At 46.5% G+C, this 23,429-nt stretch overlaps 1 protein-coding gene across 4 annotated transcripts in view; it reads left to right on the top strand.

The window, feature by feature from the left end:
• Positions 1-23,148, top strand: part of Pced1b (PC-esterase domain containing 1B) — a 109,899-nt gene extending 86,751 nt beyond the window's left edge. Inside the window, exons 2-7 of one of the 4 annotated variants that reach the window (XM_038343901.1) lie at positions 488-623; positions 11,242-11,680; positions 12,657-12,710; positions 13,587-13,689; positions 14,644-14,783; positions 21,553-23,148. In XM_038343901.1, coding sequence (XP_038199829.1) covers positions 21,611-22,909 — 1,299 coding nt within the window. In that variant the 5' untranslated portion in view covers positions 488-623; positions 11,242-11,680; positions 12,657-12,710; ... (1 more) ...; positions 14,644-14,783; positions 21,553-21,610 and the 3' untranslated portion in view covers positions 22,910-23,148. Of the gene's footprint in view, positions 1-487; positions 624-11,241; positions 11,681-12,056; positions 13,727-14,643; positions 14,784-21,552 lie in introns of those variants that run through there. The other 3 variants (XM_038343902.1, XM_042055783.1, XM_038343903.1) reach the window with 3 other exon arrangements.
• Positions 23,149-23,429: the final 281 nt, after the last annotated feature.

A 23,429-nucleotide genomic window follows, 5' to 3' on the forward strand; every position in this document is an offset into this window, starting at 1 on the left:
AGCTTGGCTCATAGTGACCAGGGACTCCACAGACTCGTCCTGAGGACCTAGAGCCTTCCGTGTCAGAGGGCTCTGGCAGGCTTCAGAACCTGCTGTCAACAGACAGTCTGACAGCTCTGGCTTCTCATTAGGGCAGATGTGTGGGAAAGCCCTGATGGTCCGTAGGAGCCTGTCGGATCCCATGGTCAAGGCCCCTAGAAAAGAAAGTGGCCTTGGCCTGAAGGTGATAGTCGGGTTGAGTTAGTTTAGGTCTCTAGACCAGATGTGCAGAACAGATGGGTCCTGATCTGTATTGGCATGGCTAGTCTCTTGGCTTAGCCAAGGTGAGCTGGGGAGCTGGCATCTGGGTTCACCCTGTGGCCCAGAGATGAGCTAAGTTTGCACCTTATGAACTCCACCGAAGAGGAAGCCCCAACCACTGCCCTGCAGCAGCCCCAGAGGCTGCGCCACCCACTGCCACTCAAGGAAGTGCTGACTCTCTCCACAGGGCAAGGATGACTCGGCAATGAGAACAGAGCTAAGCGGAGCTCCTCACCCTTTTCTCCTCTGGCTTTCCTTCCTCTTTCCTCCTCTGCGCCCAGCGATGGAGGGACTGAACAATAGGATCTTCCTTGCGCAGACACGTAAGTATGCACCCCTCCCCCAGCACACGCGCGCGCACACACACACACACACACACACACACACACACACACGAGGCAAAGAGCCCCCACCGACAAAGAGGGGCTCGGGCCTGTGATAGCCTCTATGAAACTCACACAAAACATGCGGCGTCTCTTGCCATTCAGAGTGATAATCAGCGCCTGCTCTCATTTTCGCTAACAAACACCGTAGCGGGCCAGGGTTGCAGGATTTTTCTGAGCCCACTTCTTCCTAAAATATCAGTCTGCGGCCAAACTCCCCACGTGACAGTTTCGCCTTCAGACTTTGCTGGCTCCCAGGGCGCTCTAAGCCCCCAGGGCTTGGGAGGGTTCCCCCCAGGAAAATGTAATCATAAGAAAGCCTTAAATAAATGAGGTAAACGTTTTCCCCAAGATCCTGACTCTTGGAGTCCAGAATTCCTTCACAGATTTCTAAACCCACCGCCCCTAGACATGCTGGTGGTGACGTACCAGAAATCGGCATAGTCGATTGGTGGCAGGCTCTGTTCCCCTCCAAATCAAAAGTCAAAACTGCCTCTCTGCTGCAGTGTTCCAGTTGTCGCAGAGGTCACCCTGTAGGCATGGGACAGGTGTGGGTTCAATTTCCTGCTAAGTGCCAGGGTAGGCCGGGTGGAAGGTGGATTCATCTGGCGCGGCCATTTGAGAGGTCTTTTCTTCCAGGGACACTGCTGCTGAATCTGTAGGTGGCACTAAAGGTAACAATGGATGTAAGATGTCTGTGTGCAAAAGAGATTCTCAGGAAATGGCAGCTGCACCTGTTGATTCTGCAAACCAGGGGCACCGGACCTAGAATGTTCAGAATTACTATCGCAGAATTTAATATTACTATTAAAAGAATGCGCAGGTCCTGTGTTGGGGGCTGAGACCTGCAGTCCCTCCGAGGCTCCTTGATAAGGCAGGAAGGCTGGTGTCCTCAGATAACACCCGGCAGCCGGCGACAGAGGGAAAGTCAGGCGCAAAGTGATTCCTGTGTGAACTGAGGTAGAGGCCAGCGGAGTGCCTGGCCAGGGGAGCTTGTCACAAGTCTCTGCCCCTGCTGGGTGACTCTTGACTGGAGACAGCCCAGGGGTTGCAGACCTCAGAACCAGAAAATAAGATCTTTCCTTCAGAATGTATTTTAAGTCAGACGCTTATAGCATCACAAAGTTTACAAGAAACATGTCTTTGTCCTTTGCTGTTTTTTTCATGTGTTTTATAACCCTGGTGCCAAGCACTGTGCCAGGAGAGAGGCCCCGGAGGGATGTTTATCTGGAAAGGAAGAATGACACGCACCAAAGAACACCGCGCTGTCTCCTTCCTGAATAAACCAGTTCCTCGTCCCAGAATTTAGCTGTGAATAGCACTTGAAAATGCTGGAACTTTTTCTATGAAAAGGCAGAGCTACCAGACGCCAGTGAGTTAGAAAATGGCTGTATCAGTGATCCCACTCTGTGGGATCAGTAAGTTAAGGCTTAGCATTTTGGTTTTGGGAAAAACAAGGTTTTTCACCAAGGAAAACCCAAGTTGCCACTGTTAGAGTTAACTAATAATACCACTTTAAAGCATTAATTTTTAAATATCCAGACCTTTTTTGCTTGTTTGCTTGTTTTTGATTTTTGGGACAGGGTTTCTCTGTGTAGCTTTGGAGCCTGTCCTGGAACTCACTCTGTAGAACAGGCTGGCCTCGAACTCGCAGAGCTCCGCCTGCCTCTGCCTCTCAAGTGCTGGGATTAAAGGCGTGCGCCACCACTACCCAGCAATATCCAGACTTTTAAAATTGTCAGTAGAGGGCTTGAATAGGACAAGTTGGAGATGAAAATGTAAAGCCATTTGTTTTTCAGAGAAAAGTTTACAGTGCAAATTGTGGCGAGAGAGTAAAGGGATGCCCTCCATCAGCTTCTGCTGCCCACATCTTTTTGGGTGTGCCTTTAGGCCTAAGGATGAAGCGTTTTTGTTTCTGAGTTTTTGACATAGGGTCTTATTATGTAGCTCTAGATTACCTGGGACCAGGCTGGTCTTGACTCCCTGTCTGTCTGTATCTCCTGGGTGCTGGGGTGAAAGGCATGCACCCCCATCCCTGACTAGGATAAAGCTTTGACGTTGGCGCTAGTGTGGACTGAGCAACAGACGTCATGGTAACCAGGGAATAGCTAAGTTACTTGGGGACAGAAAGCATGTCACAGGCAGTATATGAGCGCTACTAGCATAGGGTGTACTGAGAACACGCAGCTGCACAGTGAGGGTCCAGGAGGAGAGGGAATCAGATGTATAGATTCCGATTTGCAGAATGAAAGAACTGTGCAACCCCAAACACGAACGGACCTCTCAGCTGTGCGTCTAAAAGCGGTCAGATTGGTGAAGGAGTGCGGGTGAGCACAGCATGGAATCAGAACACACTGCCTCAGTGACTTGGAGTCCCCTGACATTGTTTACAGGGAAGAGACACACTTCTAATATAATATAAGGCCTCTGGTCTCATGCAGTCCTTAGGTATCTTTTGAGAAAAGGCTTAGAAAAGAAAACCTGTGCCCATGGGACCATGCAAGCCTGCTGCATGATCCAAGCTCAACGCTGAGCCTGACTGCGATGGGAAAGGCTGTTTGGTCTTCCAAGCCTTGAGACAGCCTGTGTTATCCTTGTCCACCTGCAGAGCTCCTTCCTACAGGATGCTCTCATGACCACTCAGAGCTGTGTTTATCACACAGGGTACCTGTCAGCATTTGCATTTTACCTGTGGCTAATCAGGATTTTTTGGGTTTTTTTGTTTGTTTTTGTTTGTTTGATAGTTTTAAGACAGGGTTTCTGGGTGTAGCCCTGACAGTCCTGGAACTAACTCTGTAGATGAGGCTGGCCTCCAACTCACAGAGATCCACTTGCCTCTGCCTCCTGAGTGCTGAGATTAAAAGCATGTGCTATCACTGCCTGGCTCTGTGACTAATTATTTTAAAGTATTATTATGTATGATTAAAGTATGGATATTCATACATTGTTTGGAAACCCCATTCACAGTGGACTAGAGCCAGAGGACAGAGGTAGAAGGGACCTGTAAACCAAGGAGACTGCTAGGTCCAGATTGTCACATGGCATTTTATTGGAGACTTAATGGTTTAAGCAGCACCAAGGCAAGAGGATCCTAAGCTCTACAAGAGGAAGGCACCTCCGTGCTGAGCTGGGCTGTAGTCAACAGGATTGGATCTCCCTTTCTCAAAAACAATCAGGGCATCAGTGGTTGGCACGCCATGCTCGACTGACTGTCGTAATAACTTTGTTTGCTATCTTAGAGCTTGGGATATCTGCCAGGACTGCCCAGTAGGCACACTGAGCCAAGATGACTGTAGGCATGTTGAGCTGCACCACCCTCCACCTCCCAAAAACGCAACCCCCACCACACACATACTACTTCCTAGAGTAAACTGAGATCCGTGCCGCTCAACCCACACATTTGATAGCTGACACTGGGAATGGGTCCACAGGAATCAAACATCCAGAATCACGTGACTCGTGAGCTAAGGACTTGAGACCTTTTCCACTTTCCCAGCCTGCAAAGCCGGTGCTCTGAACCAGGAAGCCATGCGTGAACAGAGAGAAGACTGAGCATAAAACAAGGATTCCAAGATAGCTTGTAGACAGATTGTTGGGTCTCTCATTTCATTCGTTCTCAAACCTCCTAAGACCCCACTTAGCAACAACCAAAGAGAAGTTGACATATGCTGATTTAGCACAAAATTTAGTTGTTACTAAGCTGGACTTGTGAGATGTTTTAATTCAGATCTCAAAATTTGATTTATTTATGTATAGAAAAGGTTCTTACCGCGTAATCCTGGCTGAGTTAGAACTCATGATCTTCTGATCCCAGCCTTCAAGTACCAGGATTATAGGTGTTAAACACCTGGCTTCCAAAGTCTTCTGTTTTCCAAGATTTGTTTGCCGGGCGGTGGTGGCAGAAGTCTTTTAATCACAGCACCCAGGAGGCAGAAGCAGGTGGATCTCTGTGAGCTCCAGGACAGCCAGGGCTACACCTTGAAACCCTATCTCAAATTTTTGTTGTTGTTGTTGCGTTTTGTTCTTCAAGACAGGGTTTCTTTCTTTGTATAACAGGCTGACCTTGAACTCACTGATATCTGCCTATCTCTGTTGGGATTAAAGGCGTGTGCCACCACCACCCAAACAAAGAAAATATTTTAATGTGTGTGTCACACAATAGGCAGCCAGAGACATAGGATTCCCTTGAAACTGGAGTGTGAGCTGCCAGCAGCGCACAAGGTTAACCACTGAGCCATCCATCATCTTTCCTGTCCTCTCCAAAGTCTTTTGTTATTGTTTTGGTTTTCTAAGATAGGCTCTTGCTAGGTAGCCAAGTCTAGTCTCAGACTCATGGTGATCCTTCCTCCTCAGTCCTCCATGTTCTGGAACTGCCCACCTAGTGCACTGCCAGATTAGGTTTAAAGGTAAAGGAAGGTGGTGTTCGTTTTGCAGTGCCGAGGATTGAACCCAGGGCCTTGTGCACGCTAGGCACATATTCTACAACTGAGCTACAGCCCCAACCCCGTACAGTTCTTCATATGCTACTAGAGGAGACAATTCATTATTGTATATTAATTATTAATTATTCAGATGTACTTTTTGTTTTGTGAGGCAGCATTTAAACATGTAGGTTTGACTGACCCGAAACAGATTATATAGACTGGGCGGGCCTCAAAGTTTGAGTAATCCTCCTGCCTCTGCTCAGTGCTGAGGTTACAGACACTTGATTATTTGTATGTACTTAAAAGTACAAATTGACAAAAAAAAAAGTTTTAAAAAAAGCCAGGTGGTAGTGGTGCACTCAGGAGGCAGAGACAGGTGGATCTCCATGAGTTCAAGGACAGCCTGGTCTACCAAGTGAGTTCCAGGACAGTCTCCAAAGCTACAGAGAAACTCTATTGCTGTGGGACAATGTTCTATACCCTATCACTTGTATTTTAAATAAACGCTGATTGGCCGGTAGCTAGGCAGGAAGTACAGGTGGGGCGACCAGGCAGGAAGTAGAGGTGGGGCAATGAAAACAGGAGAATGCTGGGAAGAGGGAAGCTCAGTCTGCAGTGGCAGACACAGGGGACAAAGGATGTTACTGCCTTGCTGAAAAAGATACCAAGCCACGTGGCTAACACAGACAAGTATTATGGGCTAATATAAATTATAAGAATTAATAAGAAGCCTGAGCTACTAGGCCAACCAGTTTATGATTAATGTAGACCTCTGTGTATATTTTTTAATATTTATTTATTATGTATACAATATTCTGTCTCTGTGTATGCCTGAAGGCCAGAAGAGGGCACCAGACCTCATTACAGATGGTTGTGAGCCACCATGTGGTTGCTGGGAATTGAACTCAAGACCTTTGGAAGAGCAGGCAATGCTCTTAACCACTGAGCCATCTCTCCAGCCCCCACTCTGTGTATTTCTTTGGGACTGAATGACTGCAGGACCAGGTGGGACAGAAACCTGTCTACACTCTGTCTCAGAGGGGAGGAAGGGGAGATACAAATTGCCAATTCTTGAAGAGAAATAACCAAAACCATTGTAGATTATTATATTCATACAAGCAAAGAAAAAAAAATGTGGGTTTCGATTTGCTGAATTGGGCCATCACTTAAAGGTAACCATGCATAGGTTTGAATGCAAATACCTGTTAGCTGAAGAAAATGCATCTCTATGTAAATATTGAATGGGCTGATTTCTGGCCACTTGTAGTACCCATTCCTAGAAGAGAAGCACTGCTCCATCAACTAGAGAAAGTGGGTGAAATAGGTAAGCTTAAATTATTCTGTGTCTGGGACTAATAAAGGTTTGATGTTGAAGAAGCGCTATTGGGCTAGGGGCAGAATGTTTGCTAAATGTCTCTGAGGCTCTGGGTTCCATATCCAACACCACCAAAAAAAAAAAAGGTGGGGGGGGGAGAAAAGCCCATTATTTTTGCCCTCACGTTAAAATATGTCCCACTCTGTAATTACAGTAATTGGTTAATGTAATTGTTTTTCTGTGCTTGGATTTAAGTTAACCATGACTCTAAGTAAAGTACGGATTTGTAGCATCAGCCTACATTAATGAAACCAAAAGGCAGAGCCCCTTTGCTGGAAAGGCCACTCAGAAGCTGAGAGTACCTACTGCTGTGGCAGGAACCCTGATGTGGTTCCCAGCACCCATGTCATGCAGCTCACAAGCACCGGGACCCCATCTCCAGGGGGTCTGATAGCCTGTGTAGATTCTGCAGGTACAGCATTATCCTTTAGAATCCCAACAGAGGCAGGTGGATCTCCAAAAGTCTGAGGCCAGCCAGCTCTACATATGGGGTATGGCAAGCTAGAGTTACATAGTGAGACTTTGTCTCAAAACAAAAAAAAATAAAATAAAAAATAAAAAATAAACCCTCACCAATGGCTGTGTGTGGGAATGTGCTCCTTTAACCCTAATGCCCAGGAGGCAGAGGCAGGTGGATACAGTGAGTTCAAGGCCAGCTCTAAACCTGCACCCACCTTGCTGAGACAGACCAGAGAAAAACCAAAGAACTCAGCCAGCAGCCTTAGTGTGTGGTCCCTTCTTGTTGCTCTGCAGGTACAGCTCGTCCCCTCCCCCCACCCAGGAGACGGGTTCCACCCTCTGTCTCTTGCAGTTTCTAATACCACCTTCCCATCCCCTCATTCCTGGTGGCCCGGACGTGTTCCTGTCCAGGGCCAACCCCCAGTCACAAGTGAACTTGATAATCTGCCCCTTGCCAAGGCAAGGACTTGGCTCTAGGGAGTCTCTCCGATGTCCTTGTACCCTCTTCCCTGTTGTGTTTCTTTCTGCGGCTTGTGTTTACCACGGAGTCGGTGTGAGGGCTGTCTCCTCCCCTTTTATAGTCCTCTCTAGTGCACCCCTACTGCCCGGTTTCCATGGCAAACTAGTGTTTAAATATGTGTGTCACCACTGCCTGGCCTGTAAGGCTAACCAGTGCAGCTGCTTTACTCTCTGAACTTCAGGCAAGCTTTATTTATAAAATACATCACTGCACAGACCCTAATCCATGGTCACTCATGGGCTGCATCTCCAAAGGACAGCTTTGTCTGCATCTGGGGTCCAGATTGTCGCTGGTCTGAATGGCTCTACTACTGATATTGTCAGTCCAGTAATAGGTTGGGTTTTTTTGTTTGTTTATTTGGTTTTTAATAGCATTTCAATTATTTGACCATTTGGAACAATGTGAATGATTAGTTTTTCCAAATGAATTTTGCAGTTTAATATTTGTTTAGTTTGGCCCTCGTCTATAACTCAGACAATTGTCTTAGTAAAAAGTGATTCTAGATCTTTAGGAAGGAAGACAGGTGTCAGTGGAGGCAGGAAAGTCCACATGATACATCCTGACAAGTCCCTTTGACCCTTAGGGGCCTACACTTAGGCAAACCCAGAATTTTTTCACTCTGCCATGGAAAAAAAATTTCAAGACAAGATGGCATGAAGTAGAGTTGAAATTTATTAAAAGACTTGTTTGTTTGTTTTCTTCGAAGTAGGGTTTCTCTGTGTAGCCCTGGCTATCCTGGAACTCACTCTGTAGACCAGGCTGGCCTCAAATTCAGAGATCTCCCTGCCTCTGCCTCCCAAGTGCTGGGATTAAAGGCATGAGCCACCACCACTTGGTGAAAGACATTTTTTGTTTTGCTTTGTTTTTCAAGACAGGGTTTCTCTGTAGCTTTGGAGCTCTGGAACTAGCTAGCTCTTGTAGACTAGGCTGGCCTTGAACTTACAGAGATCTGCCAAGCCTTTCCCTCCACAGTACTGGGATGAAAGGCGTGCGCCACCACCACCCAGCCCAGCAAAAGACATTTTTACCATGGATCTTTAGCACAGGGGTAATGCAAAGAGATGCTCAGGGGAAGAACAGGTACACCTATGTGTGGATGTAGGCTTCTCAAAGGAGCACTCTATGTATGGTTTGATTAATTTTATGTATATGAGTGGTTTTTCTTGTGTGTGTGTGTGTGTGTGTGTGTGTGTGTGTGTGTGTGTGTGTGTGTGTGTGTGTGTGTACCGTGGGCCTGCCTGGTACACTTGAAGGTCAGAAGACAGTGTCAGATCCTCTGGAACTGGAGTTTATTGTAAGCCAACATGTGGGTGCTTGGAATCAAACACAGTTCTCTGCAAGAGCAACAAGTGCCCTCAGCCACTGAGCCCACTCCAGCCCACCTCATCGTCTCGTCTTTGTATTCATCTGTGTGTTGCTGACCTGAACTCAGGTCCTCATATTTGTGCAGCAAACACTTTACCAACCAGCCATGCCTCCAGCACCTTCATTGTCTTTACGGTGACTATGTCTACGATCTGTGACTTTCTATGTTGCGTTGCTCAGAGAGTATAATTTAAAAGAAGGCTTAAAGGGTAGAGAATTTCCTTTCATAAACAAAATTGCAAAGTATATGTTATTGTTCAGGTTTAGGAATGAGAGCGAGGTTTTACATATATAACTCAAGGTAATAGATCATTTTAGCTGTATGTCAGCATGCTTTGTTTATCGTCTTTGACATACCTATCTGAGATGTCTCAGGAAAACATCCATTGTCTCTGCACTCAACTTTGGCTTTATTGATGGTCCAGAGCTTCCTACAGTCAACACAATAATTGTTACTATATGAAATCCCTTCAGCTATGGAATATCTGTACAGAGTGTTTCTGATAGGATAAACAGTCTAGCGGCTTTGAGATCTGGGAACACAAAGACTCACTGCAGAGCCTATGTAGCTCAGGCTCACTTCAAACCCTCTAGGTAGTCAAGGATGACTGTGGATTTCTGATCCTCTTGCCTGCACCTCCCTATTGCTGCAAGTGAGCACACATAGTACCGTTCATGTCCCATCAGTTTATGTGACAAATAGAGCCTAGGGCTTCATGCACAGCAGGCACGTGAGCCACATCCCCAGCCACTACCCTTTCCAAAACTAAACAACATAATTTAACTATGCTTAACCCTGGCAGTGCACCCCCACCTGGCAGCAAAGACGACCACTGAGCAGTTAGTTGGAAGGACTGGCTCTGAAATCCTTCCCTGCTGTATCAGGAAGTCATTCAAGTTTGTGCAGAGTTATATAATAAATTTTAAAACAATCGGGTTATCAGTTGGGTTCTAGACCAAAATCGTGTCTGGAGACACTGTAATGATTGTATTTCAGTTCATTAAAGCCTAGAAAACAATTTGGTCAAGATGAAAAAAAAAAAATAGGCGGATCATGCAGAAAGTATACCGCTAAATTTTAAGGCACACGTGCGGTGGTTGACATAAAATATTTTTCAGGAGACGACAATGAAGTTCACTTTGTAGACCAGCTTACCTGTAACAGTGAAAAAAACAAAACCTCAAACAAAGTACATAGGCTGGGGACTTCAGGACTGTCCTGGGATCAGGACAGTTTGTGCTTGAGACAGGTTCTCTGTGGCCCAAGCTGACCTGGGCTTTTGGTACCAATCATCCTGCCTCTGCCCTCTTAGTGCTGGGCTCACTGCAGTTAGAAGCTGGGGCTGTAGCTTGAGGTAGAGGGTAAAGGGCGGGACCTAAGTTACAGATACACACACACACACACACACACACACACACACACACACGAGCATGGAAATAGATCCCTCTGAATGAGTAAAAAAAGGGGAATCTATAGTGTAGATAAAGTAGGAAATCTATAGTATAAGGATAAGTATAATACAGAAAATAGAAAAGTAAGAAAACTGTGTAAAGTAGAAAACTATTAAGGTGCAATATTAAGAGAACATTTCTTCCCACTTAGAGGCTGCATCCAGTAACAAAAGTAATCTTGCCACACGAGGACCCCACCCTCTGTGTCCAGCTGATACAGAAAGCCTAGGACATCTGGCTATCAGAAGGATCGGACTTAATTTTCTATATTAACCTTATACTATAGATTTCCTACTTTACCTACACTGTAGATTCCCCCTTTTTTACTCATTCAGAGGGATCTATTTCCATGCTCATTACACACACACACACACACACCTCCATTCTAATGCTCTGAAGTGCTTAAAGCACCTATTAAAAGTTCGCTATTTTCAGAAAAAAAAAAAACAAAAAACTTTTTTTTTTTTGAAAAAAGCTTCTCCTCCTAGTCTTTTCTGATTCATTTCCTCCTTCTTTCATCTCGGTTTTTGTAGGGGAGGTGAGAGCCCCTCCCACAAATGAGATCATTCCAACCAGAACCCAAGGCCAGTGCTTATCTGTTAAATCACAGGCCCTTTTCTTTCTAACCGGGTTGACAGTTTTTAGTGGGAGTCTGGGAGAGGGACTAGAAGGGACCAGTGCTGGTTCTGACCTTTACCTCATTTACCTGGTGCTGCAGTCAAAGGCTGGCTTTTTCTGGGCAGCCGTAGGCCCATATTCCCACTCCTAACTGGAGGGTCTGTCCTCCCACAGCGGGGCCGTGGGCAGATCAAGACGGAAGCTGGGAGGCTGGTTGTAAACAAGGCCCCTCTCACCCCGAGACAGATGGGATCATGGCTACTAAATAAGAGAAAGTGAAGCCAGACATCTCTCTTACAGTCTCCCCAATTCTCTTTCTCCAATTCCTCCTCCCCACTTCTAAAGCTTTCTACATTGTATTCGCCACACCTGAATAATAAAAGCCGAGGAACTGAACCATTAAGAAACAGGAAGGGTCAAGATAGAGTTACATTCAAATTACGGAGACAGGCAAAAGGAACACAAATTTGGAGCCAAATTTCTACTTCATGTTTCATCTACCATCAGTGACACAGTCTTATGCTTCGGTCATTAGTCTTCCAAAAGCAAGAAAGCAAATGCTTGTATGTATCCTGTCATTTGCCCCAGAGGCCACCGGAAATGGCATCAGCTCCCCAGACACTGGCTTATGAAAGTTCCAACACCCAGCGTTGAACTTATTTACCCAGAAGACAGGCTGGGCCATTCAGATCTACAGCCAGAAAAGGACTCTCTCTAGGGACAAGATCTGGAATCAACAGAGAGACACCTTTTTAAAAAAAAATACCACCAAGGGTTTCAGTGAGTAAGTACCTCCCAGCTTGCTTCTTTCTTTCTTTTTTCTTTTGCTAATGAGTCTCTTTTTAGTCCAGGCTGCCCTCCTACTCCCCGTGAAGCTCTGAGAAAGACCTTGAGAGATTACAGGGCTCTGCCTACCATTTTCTTTTAAATGTATATTTAAATTTTCTGACAGTCTTTTCTCAGATCCCTTCTGGTTACAAGTCGCTGGGCAAGTGGGGGGATGGGGGCTCCAGCCACCAGACTTGGTGGCACCGAGGGACCAGATGTTACGTGGTCTAGTCTGGTAAACAATTAATTTTTTTTTAAGGTGCAAGGAAACAGTCAATTCAGTGCTGAAGGGAAGAGGATGTGCAGCGTCTAGTTATTGTCTGTGCAATCTTGTCTGTTGCGGTTGCCCACAAAGGCTTGGCATCCCAGCCCTGCTTTTCATAAGCATGTGATCGCAGGGAGCTCAGTCCATCTTGCAGTCTTGATTTTTGAATGTGTAAATGAGTAAAATGGAAGATACCTAGGTCATAAGTTTCTTAAGAGGAGCACTTAAATATCACCAGAGGAGTCTAGATAATGTTACCCAGTCAGTTAAATACTTCACTTCACTGCAAATAATAATAGTAATTAGTAATGAAGCTAGCTAACATCCTGAGTGGTGGAAATGGACCCAAACAAACTCCACACCTGTGGAAAATATAGGTTTTGTATAAAATAGTTTTTCCAGCAGAGAGTAACAAGGAGGAAACAACATGCAAATTTTTCTTTCTAGATAATTTTACTTCCTTCTTTTCATTTCAGCAAATATTTATAGCTGGAGTTAAAAGCTTAGGTTCTGAAACCATATTTCTACCCAAAGAAAGGAAACCGACACCCCAAGCTTCTCTAATCCATCAGAAGTTGCTATCAATACCAGGCCAGTTCTGACTTTTGCTGAGCAACCTTGGGCGATTTTGTGTAACCTCTGCCTGCCTGCGTTGATTTCTCTGCAGGTGGAGGTAACCAAAGAGTGGGTTGTGAGAGACTCAAACAGTTCATTCAGCAAGGTCAGTGTTCCTTGAATGCCCACTGGAAAAAGGCGGAAGTGGATGGGCAAGTGAGGGCACACCACGGGAAGACGCTAAGATCACAAGACTCAGGGAACAGTTGGGATGTGGAGGGAGGAGCTTGTGTTTGAGAAGAGCTGCAGTACTGGGCCAGTTATCTGCAATAGCAGACCAAGCATTTAGGAGCAGTGCCCTTGGAGGAAGGGGAGGCCAATCAAGGAGTAGATCTTAAGAAACAGATCCCGTGTTTGCTCCTGATTTCTCTCCTCTCTCCCTCTCCTTCTCCCCACCCCCCCGTCTCTCTCTCTCTCTCTCTCTCTCTCTCTCTCTCTCTCTCTCTCTCTCTCTCTCTCTCTCTCACACACACACACACACACACACACAGATTGGGGGTGGGGTGAGATTTGTGGAAAATGAAAAAAATATTAGCCACGCAAACTAAGCAAAAACAGCAGTGAAAGTGAACACTGCTCAACTTCTGAGAACGCTGAAAAATCCTAAAGTATATTTTCAATATACATGTGTATCTATCTACCTTACATATATAACAATGGAGTGTATAACCAATATATTATATTCTATATGACATACAATTAACATTAACATACAGTTTGCTATATAAATATACAATTAACATTAACATACAGTTTGCTATATAACATAGATGCACATGTCTTGCCTAACATCTATCAGACCCTGGGTAGGATCCCCAGTGCCCACCCTCAAAAAAGTGGAAATAAATAACAGTTGTTGGGCTGAGCTACATTCAGGATTTCAGGTTAAGGATTTTAATGTTTCAAGAAGAGTGGAAACAGCCATTTTATGAAAAGTAAGAACGACTTGACCCAGCTTTTTGGATGGAATTCATTTTCACAGGCCATATATTTCCATCCAGAATTGAAGTTCTGAACACACATACAGCAGGCTGCCGTCCTTCCAGGCCACAACCAATATTTACCTGGAGGAAGACTGTCCAAAGGTCAGGAGGGAATTGTCTCAGGAATTGTCACGATTTGGTGAGAGGATAAAGAACCCTGGAGGATTTGGAAGGCTATTGTTACTCCTCCCTTCCCCCCACTAAAGAATTTTACCCACCTGAATGCCTGGAGTTGAGGAGACGCTGGGGGGCTGGGGTGAGGAAGGCTAGCCATCAACTATGAAGAAATCACTAGTAACTTACTGGTTCTCCTCCCCTCCAGGCCTCAGTGCCTGAAGCTGGGGGAGTGCAGATCGGGTGGGGGGAAAAATCTCCAGCTGGATCTTACCCCAGGGCCGAATCCCGGGCCCTCCCACTCAGCCTGGTGGCTTTATTGCCTCAATTCTGAGTCATCTGCATACAAATAGTATTGATAAGGTGATGGGTGGTCCTTCGTCTTCCTCCTGGATCTGGGGAAGAGGAGCCATTTACACTCTGACTTGGAAAACGGGCGAAACCCTGAGCTAGATAGGGCAAAAGTAGGATTGCTCGCAGGCCGGAGGGTGACTGAAACCAAGCTTGCGGGAGGCTGGAGAACTGGTGAGAGGCCTTTGAGAAAGACCAGCTTTGAGGGAACCCCTGAGAAGGAACGAGAAGCACCGCAAAGGATCCAGGGCAAGACAGAACGCAGTGACAGGGACCCCGGAGGGCGCTGCAGAAGTGTGGTCCGCTGCCGCGGGGAAGGTCAAGAACCGGCCTTTGAAAGGAAGCCAAGAAGCCAGTGCTGATTTACTGACAAATGTCTTCGGGTTTGAAGCGATTGGAAGCCAAGTTAAAATCAGAGGAGGAGTGAGTGGGAGGAGAGGACGGGACACAGGCAGTGCAAACAGCGCTTTAAAACTGGCCTTGAAGGCCAGGCGGTAGGACAGGCCTGGAGGTGGAGCCAGCAAAGTTACCTTTCTTCCTCTTTTTTTTTTCTTTTTTTTTTCTTTTTTTCTTTTTTCTTTTTTTTAACAGCAAGAAATTAGGAGGGTGGGCGCTAACCTTAGGACTAGTGACTGAAAATGCAGACTGCAGGGTTAGTCCACTCTGGAGAGATAGCTTGAGGATGTAGAGAACTCCCGCGCGACTTGGCTGTTGGCTTTCCCCAGAAGCAGGTACGTGTCCGCCTTTGCAATTGGTGGGAAGGGGGACCTCGGGGTAGGGGGGCTCAGGGACTTGGGGTCCTCGGGCTGTTTTCTTTAGAACCTGAGTGAGGCCAGTTTGCTTTGCTGGAGTTTAAAAGGCGGCCTGGTGTTCTGCTGGCGTGGCTAGGCCTTTGAGACGCCGGATGCCCTCTCTTCCTCGCTGGGGGAAACCGAGGCTCGGAGAGATGGGCCTCCAGCCTGAGACCAGTATGGCACTGTGTCTTGGAGGTGAAAGCCAGGTTTCCAACTCAGGATATTTTTCCTTGCCCTATTAGACAAATTATAGGGGAAACTGAAATAACGAATCGGGGTGGTAATGCTAAAAATTTGAAAACCTGTATACGATCAAAATCAAGCGTTTAGGAACTGGTTTTTAAAAGATCCAAATGGGAACCTGGCGGTGGTGGCACATGCCTTTAATCACAGCTCTTGGGAGACAAGCAGGCGAATCTCTGAGTTCGAGGCCAGCCTAATCTGTAGAGTGAGTTCCGGTACAGCCGGAGATAAAAAAAAAAAAAAAAAAAAAAAAAACCTCAAGGGTTTTCTTTTTCCTAAAAAGTGATGCCACCCGCGCATAGCGAGTATCAGGGTCTTCTACTTCATCCTTAAATTTACTCCTTGCATTTCTTTCTGTAGCCCTTAAGATTTATAATAGATTATTAATATGGGAAAGCATGCATGCTTTAAGAGTTTTTTGTTTTGTTTTTTGATTTTTCGAGCTTTAAAGAGATTTTAAGCTTCGTAACTTTTCAGACTCACAGTGTTTGAAGTTCTTCCAGTGATTTATCTGCCAAATCACAGCGTTATTGAATGTTGGTGGGGGAGAGCAGGTACAGCCACGTTCCCAGTGTGTATCCAACTCAACGCCAGCCTAAGCCAGCCTAAACCCATTTGTAGTCACTGGAAACCCACTTTAAAGGCTGGATGTCATTGTGGTCACAGGCCTCAACCAAGTTAAATAAACAGAGTGACCGCTGTCAAGGCCCTGATACGCACTGAAAACTACATTTTTCCTAATAGACTGCAGGCCTGACGCCTGTTAAGCAGGTGATGCCACCTGGCTTGGGAGGATGAGACTTGGGCTTCCCAGTGGCCACCTGGCTGTGGTTTCCTTGGTGCCACACTTAACCACAGTATTTCACAATGCCTTTCTATATTTGATGTGGTCCTAAAGCCATTTTTAAAATACTACTTCTCCCACTTTTGGTGCTGTGTAAAGTAGCTATTAGCTTACTTGCCCCATATGAAAAGTTTGTGGTGAGTTCCCAGGCCAGAGTTCAGAATGCAGTGACTGCCCTTCCCCCAGAAGCTATCACTATCCTGGAGTTAGCAGGCCCTGTGGGCCACTCTGGGATCCATAATTGACTGTTGGTAGGCCCAGTCCAATCTAGTAGGCCCCATTGCAGGCCATATAATTTTTGACTGACTAGTTCAACTTAGAAAACTAAAAAAATTGCCAAAACAAGGAAGTCAAAAGGTGACTTCCTGAGAAATAATTATTTTCATACATTGCCTTAAAATTGAAAGGGATCTTGGAAAAGTAAAAAAAATATTTATTTGAGCTGGGTGTTTTTTAAATCTCAGCACTCAGGATGCAGAGGCAGGCAGATCTTCATGTTCAGGGCCAACCTGGTCTACATATCAAGTTCCAGGCCTACCAGGCTACGTAGTGTAATCCTGTCTCAAAAACAAAACAAGCCGGGCGGTGGTGGCGCACGCCTTTAATCCCAGCACTCGGGAGGCAGAGGCAGGCGGATCTCTGAGTTCGAAGCCAGCCTGGTCTACAAGAGCTAGTTCCAGGACAGGCTCTAGAAACTACAGGGAAACCCTGTCTTGAAAAACAAAAACAAACAAACAAAAAAAAAAACCCAGAACAGATAGATAGATGATTGATAGATAAATAGGTCCCCCCGAAATGCCTTGAAAGGGAAAGGAGCTGTTTGTAGGCCTAGTGTAACGTTAGAGTGGGCATTTAGTCAGGTGCAGGGAACTGTTCGTGATGAGGGTTCCTGCTAGAAAGCCTAGCAGCATCCCAATTGTCAGGTCTGTCATCACGCTTTAAGAAGCATCTCTGTCCCATCTCCCGAGCAGCCAGCCTCGTTGGTTTTCACTCTTCCAAAAACTAACCTAATTACCACAAAACACTGATTAATGAAAAATAAATGCGCTGGGTTTGGTTTGCAATAGCTATAAAGTAATAGTCAAAGATTTATAATTCATGCCTTGTGATGCTTCTGAAAAATTAATTAGCCCCAAGTGGAGAAATACAAGCAAATTGGCTTGAAAGTCTTGTTTCTATATAGCGGTAGCCGTTATTAATGCATAGCTCTCCAGCAACTTTAGAGGCCCAGATCTTGCAGGCAACAGCTTTGGAGAGTCACGAAACAAGACTGGAATTGTAGGCCTTGTGCCCTTCCTACTCCTTAGACACAGCCTTGGGTGCTTCTGCACTCAGCCCTCTTGCCCAGTCAGCCCCCTCTTATCTGTCCTTGGCAGCCTTATCTCTCCCCTGGAGGGAAGGGAGCTACTCATTTTGAGTTTTCTTTTTGAGCTGTCCAGCACCTGCCCCCCACCCTCGCGCTGGGATCTTAGGTGTTTACATCACCCCAGCTGAGACTGCCCTTTTGTACCTGGTTCTGGAGCACAACAGCTGACACACTCTGTTTCCTCCCTAATTAAATGAGTCCATAAAATAGCTTCCAAAACTAATGAGGGACTTCAGCAATTTGCTCTAACCTGACTATATTAAAATCCCTTTTTTGTCTCAGTTTTTATAAATAAAAAGAACCTGAAACTGGATGTTTCTGGCCTTTGTTAAGTGTCCGAGAAGATCTGGGTTTGTACTAAAAGTGTCATTTGGTTTTGACATGTGTTGAGTGACTTTCTAGCACAGCCCATTCTTTCCCATGGGGACCAGGCAGAGGGTGTGTGACTTTGTCCATCTGTTTGTTGTGCGCCCCCACCCCTTGTTTTAGTTTCAGCTGCTTACTGGAATGTTCCCTCTCCCTCTCTTTCTCCTTGATGCTATCTGCACCTTCCCCTGGAGGACAATGGAGAATTCTTGCTGGTCTCCTTGACTGGGGGTGGGGGTGCAGCATGTGGTCCGAGGTTCTCTGGTTAAGATCCTGAGAGCCACATCTTAACTCAGGGAAGTCATTGTCTGCAGCATTTTGTTTTCCTGGACTATGCTAATACCTGGCTTAATATTTGTGTCTCTTGCTTGAGACTGAATGATGAGATGTCTCAGAGTCATTACCCCTACCCCCAAGCACACACAGCCATCCACCCTGGGTTTCAGTCATTGCCTATGAATAAAAACGAGTAAGTCCGTGATTCCTAACCTTTTCTATCACGTAGGAATGAGGAGAACGATCTCTCGTTTTGTAAACATCAGCTCCCCTTTGGTTGTTGTCTCCTTTGGTTTTTGTGGAACCCGGATGAAAGGTGAACAGTTCTCCCCTTTGCAGATGGTTAAACTGGTGGTAGCATGCTCACTGAGAATCACTAACTCATACTGGTGCTAAGAGCTCGGCAGGCCTTGTTCTAAGTACTTTATATTTTGCTGGAGCCTTGGTTCAGGTTAAGAGCACTGCTGCTCAGAACCAGGCAACCACTCAGGCTGCTCACAAGTGCCCTGAACTCCAGCTGCAAGGAATCTGACAGTCTCTACTGGCCCCCGTGAGTGTCTGCCTTCATGGCAGAATAAACAGAGTATCTGAGTGTTCCACACACAGGCCTTGTGTTTCAGAGAGGCCAAGTAACTTAGCTTCAGGCAAAGAGCTGGCAAGGAGAGCCGGTGGCCATCCCAGCATTGTGGATCCAAAGTAGTGTTCTTCTCTAGTGTGGTTTTTCTTGCTTTTGACCCAGGCTGGCCTTGAATCCCTGATCCTCCTTTTCTGTCATGCTGTGTGGTATTAGAAGCTTGCACCACACCTGACAGTTAACCCCCGAGGTTCCCCCTTCCCCTTCCTGTTATTTATTTTTTTTCTTTTGATATTTTGAGACAGGCTCTTACTGTGTAGATCAGGCTGGCCCAGCACTCTGGCTCCCAAGGGTTAGCATTATGGTCCTACCAAGCCTAGTTCATCAATCTAAGCTCAAAGGACAACGTTAGCTCATTCTCTCCCCCTCTCTTTTTGAGACAGTGTCTCGTGTATACCTGGCTGGCCTCGAACTCACTAAGTAACCATAGATGACTTTGATCCTCCCAAGGGTTGATATTGCAGTTTGTGCCACCACTCCCTGGTTGTGTGGTGATGGGGATGCGACTCCTGGCTCTCCGTGGGCTAGGTGAGCCACATCTCCAGCCCTGTGTGTGCTCTACTTCATGCACTGGTTTGGTGCACCACAGTGATGAGCTATTATTGTTAAACTTTTTTTTTCCTCTTTGGTTTTATTGACGGGGTCTCACAAATGTAGCCCTGGCTATCCCTGGAACTCAGTAAGTAAACCTGGCTGGCCTCTAAAGCACAGATAACTTGCCTCTCCCAAGTGATGGGATTAAAGGTGTGCCACCACTCCCTGTAAAAGTTCTTTTCTCAGAGCAGTAGTAAAAACTGGGGGAAGATAACTCAATATTTTTACCTGTTCTGTGAAAACTCAGTATGTATGCTCCCTATTTTTATATTTGTTACCACTTAAAACCACATGTAGTACAGCCCTAACATTTGTTAGCTGGGCCTAGTGTCCCATTCCTTTTAATTCCGGCACTCTGGAAAGCAGAGACAAACGGATCTCTGAGTTCTTCAAGGCCAGCTTGGTCTACCTAGTGAATTCTAGGACAGTGAGGGGCTACATAGTGAGACCCAGTTTCAAAGACAGTTTCAGGTGTCGTGGTCCATTCTTATAATAACCAGAACTCAGAGGCTAAAATGGAATGATCAGGAGATTGAGGCCAGCATCGATTATAAAGCAAAATCTTTTCTCAAAAAAATAATAAATGGTCGTGCACACCATCAATCCTCCCAGCACTGGAGAGACAAAGGTAGATGGGTCTCTGTGAGTTCAGAGTCAGCCTGACTACAGAGAAAATTCCAGGACAGCCAGGGCTATGCAGAGAAACCCTGCCTCAAAAAACCAAAGGGGAAAAAATGCCCAATTTTTTTTAACAATTTAATGCCAGTTATCCACCCATGCCTATTAAAATGTTTACGGTGTATATTACCTTACAGCTCTCAGGGCGTGGTGGATCCCAAGGGCTTTCACACAGCCAGAGTGGCTGCTATGCCATGCCCCTGCTGGTTGAAGTTTGGAGAATTGAAGTGGGAGTCTACTTTTTTTTTTTTTTTTTCTCGAGACAGGGTTTCTCTGCAGCTTTAGAGCCTGTCCTGGAACTAGCTCTTGTAGACCAGGCTGGTCTCGAACTCACAGAGATCGGCCTGCCTCTGCCTCCCGAGTGCTGGGATTAAAGGCGTGCACCACCACTGCCCAGCTTGAGTCTACTTTTTTTAATTGTCCCAGGGGATGTGGCCTAAGTGGCAGGCTGAAATAAACCGCACATGAAGTTTTGTGTTTTGAGACAGGGTCCCACAACATAGGCTGACCTAGCCATGTAGACTAGGCTGGCCTTCAACTCTCATAGATCCTCCTGCCTCTGCAGCTCTGGGATTTGAGGTGCACCACCGCCTGGGTTTCATTTGAGGTTTTGAAGATGAGCGCCACATCTGTCAGCATTTCATCAAAGTGTTTAAAAAGGCAAAGTTTACTTAACTCAGCCCCGGGGACATGCAAATTCACCGTTGACGGGAGGCTAGAAAAGCAGTTTGGGAATTTACAGGCTAAGAAAGGTTTGGAAGAAGAGTGGAAACAGTGTTAGTCATTAGCATTTTGCCTCTGGTTGTAGATGCAGAAGAGTGAACCTAGAGCTTTTGACAAGTGAGGCCTCTATCCCCAGAACCTTTTTTATTTTTTTAAGTGTGTGGGTGGCATTTGGGGGTGGGGTGTAAGCACACATACACGCCCAAGTCTGGAGACTGGCAATCAGTGATGCGTGCTTTCCTTTTTTTAAAAAACAAGCAATATTTATTTGTCTTTCTGGGTCTGAGAGGTGTCTTCCTCTCTCTTGCCATTTTCCACCCCCTACCCCCCATTTATTTGAGACAGGTTTTCCTTATGTAGTATTGGCTGATATGGAATTCATTAGACCCACCTAGCCTTTTGAACTCCCAGAGTTCTTCCCGTCTCGGCCTCCCAAATGCTGGGATGAATGGCAGCCATCACCAGGCACAGCTGCCCGCCTTCTTTTTTAGTGAGCGGTTCTCTGACTGAACCTAAAGCCTGCTGTTTTGGCTAGACTAGCTGCCGGGAAAGCCTGGGGTCTGCTCATCTGTGCTTGGGATTTAAGCATAGATCCTCTGTTAGTGCCTTTTTTTTTTTTTTTTTTTTTTACCCACTCAACCATCTGCCCAACCCAGTGGTTGGATTTTTTTTTTTTGGCATATTGAAGATGGTTTGAGCTTCAGGAAACGGTAATTGTTGGAAGTAAACAGGTAGATGGAGAACAAATTGCAGGCCTAACAGATCAAGGAGGGTTTCCGCCCTTCCCTCTTCCCAGCCCCCCCCCACTCCGCCACACACACACACACATCAGGCTCAGCCTTCTGGAGCCAGCGATGTGGGGTTTTTGGGGGCACACACCCTCAGGCAGCAGTTCCCCAAACTGTACTTTTCCCCTATCTTTCTTAAGCTTGCTGTTCTGCCTAAGGGTGAGCCCCTCCCAGCGCTCTCTCTTCTGTTCTAGCAATTCCCAGACCCAGCTTGTGCAAAAGAGGGAGCTAAGAGGCACCGCGCAGGGCATCATGGTTCGCCTGTTGGCCTCAGAAGTTCAGCAGCTTCTCCACAACAAGTATGTGGTCGTCCTTGGGGACTCTGTACATAGGGCGGTGTACAAGGACCTGGTGCTCCTGCTGCAGAAGGATTGCCTGCTCAGTCACAAGCAGCTCAGAACCAAAGGGGAGCTGACATTTGAAAAGGATCAGCTGATGAAGGGAGGTGAGCTGGACACCCTACACAACCGCACTGACTACCGCGAGGTGCGCGAGTTCTGCTCTGACCATCATCTAGTGCGCTTCTACTTCCTCACGCGCGTCTATTCTGAGTACATGGAGAGCGTCCTAGAGGAGTTGCAGTCGGGCACGCATGCCCCTGATGTGATCATTATGAACTCTTGCCTCTGGGACGTCTCCAGGTATGGGCGTAATTCCTTAAGTAGCTACAAGCAGAACCTGGAGAACCTGTTTGGGCGCATGGACCAGGTACTGCCCAAGTCATGCCTGCTAGTGTGGAACACTGCCATGCCTTTGGGTGACAAGATCAAGGCGGCCTTCCTCCCTCAAAAGTGTAAGGGCCAGTACCGGATCTCGGTGGCCACCCTGAAAAAAAGAGTGAGCCAAGCCAATTTCTACAGCCATGCGGAAGCAACAAAGCGCTGCTTCGATGTGCTGGACTTAAATTTCCACTTCCGTCAGGCCAAGAGGCATCTGCAGGGAGATGGGGTGCACTGGAATGAGCATGCACACCGCCGACTCTCCTACCTGCTGCTTGCCCACATGGCTGATGCTTGGGGGGTAGATCTGCCCCACCGAGACCCATGGGAGCCTGGTCCTATGATGTGGGAAAGTCCAAGTCAGGTAGAAGAATGGCAGCCCCAGGTCAATAGAGGTCCCCAGGCCTTTGCCTTGTCTCCACCCATGCCTATTCCCAGGCCACGCCCACTGTTCCCACCCCCTGGCTTGCCAGTAAGGCCCCCACCCCTCCTAGCATGTTCCCTACCCCCACCTCAGGCGACACCCCCATTACCACACTATCCACAAGATTCCTATTTTTCCTCAGACCATGTTTTCCAGTCAGATGAATTCTATATTCATTCAGATGACCCCTCACCTACCCACGCAGGATATACCTTTGAGGGTGACTTTAGTTTTTATCCCCAACCACCCGTGCCCAACTTCCGCCCACCCTGTTACCAGCGCCAGGCCCCTGTGGTACATAGGGGTTTCCCAAGGCATCTTGCTCGCCGCCCCTATATGCCCTGGAGAGAGAGGCCCAGGCGACCACAAAGACATGCCCCAGCCTGCCTAGAGTCAAGGCCTCAGTAGTCTGACTTAAACCCCTTTACCTCTATGTGGGGCTATGTGATGTTGACTTTCCCTTTCATGCCTCGGTCTCCACACACTGACCTTGCTACTTAAGCCCAGCTAGTCCCATCTTGGATGTCTCTGTGTTCACTGCTGTTAGAGACCAGGAATAGCACACTGGCCCACTCCTGTTGCCTGAGGAGGTCTCTTCTCCCTGAGTGACCAAGCAAGCATTCTTACTACCTCCCCCCATCGCTATTCTTGTTGCCTTTTTGTAAAAATAAAATTGAAATACAGAAATTGTTTCCAAAAGTGGTTCTGCCTGGCGTGTGGGTGTGTGTGGGTGTGTGGGTTTAATGGCTGCCTCTCCTTGCAGTTAATCCATTGGCTCTTAAAGCAAGGACTGTAGTTTTGAAAGCCCTTTAGTAAACTATTCAAAACAGTTTAAAGGAATTCCAAGAGTAAATAGATTGGAGTTTTCACAAGGAAGCAGCAGAAATGGAACTTTCTGTGATTCGAATTTCTCAAAGAATTTGTGACT

Source organism: Arvicola amphibius, chromosome 9 (genome assembly GCF_903992535.2).
Source record: "Arvicola amphibius chromosome 9, mArvAmp1.2, whole genome shotgun sequence".
In the NCBI taxonomy this organism is placed as follows: Eukaryota; Metazoa; Chordata; class Mammalia; order Rodentia; family Cricetidae; genus Arvicola; species Arvicola amphibius.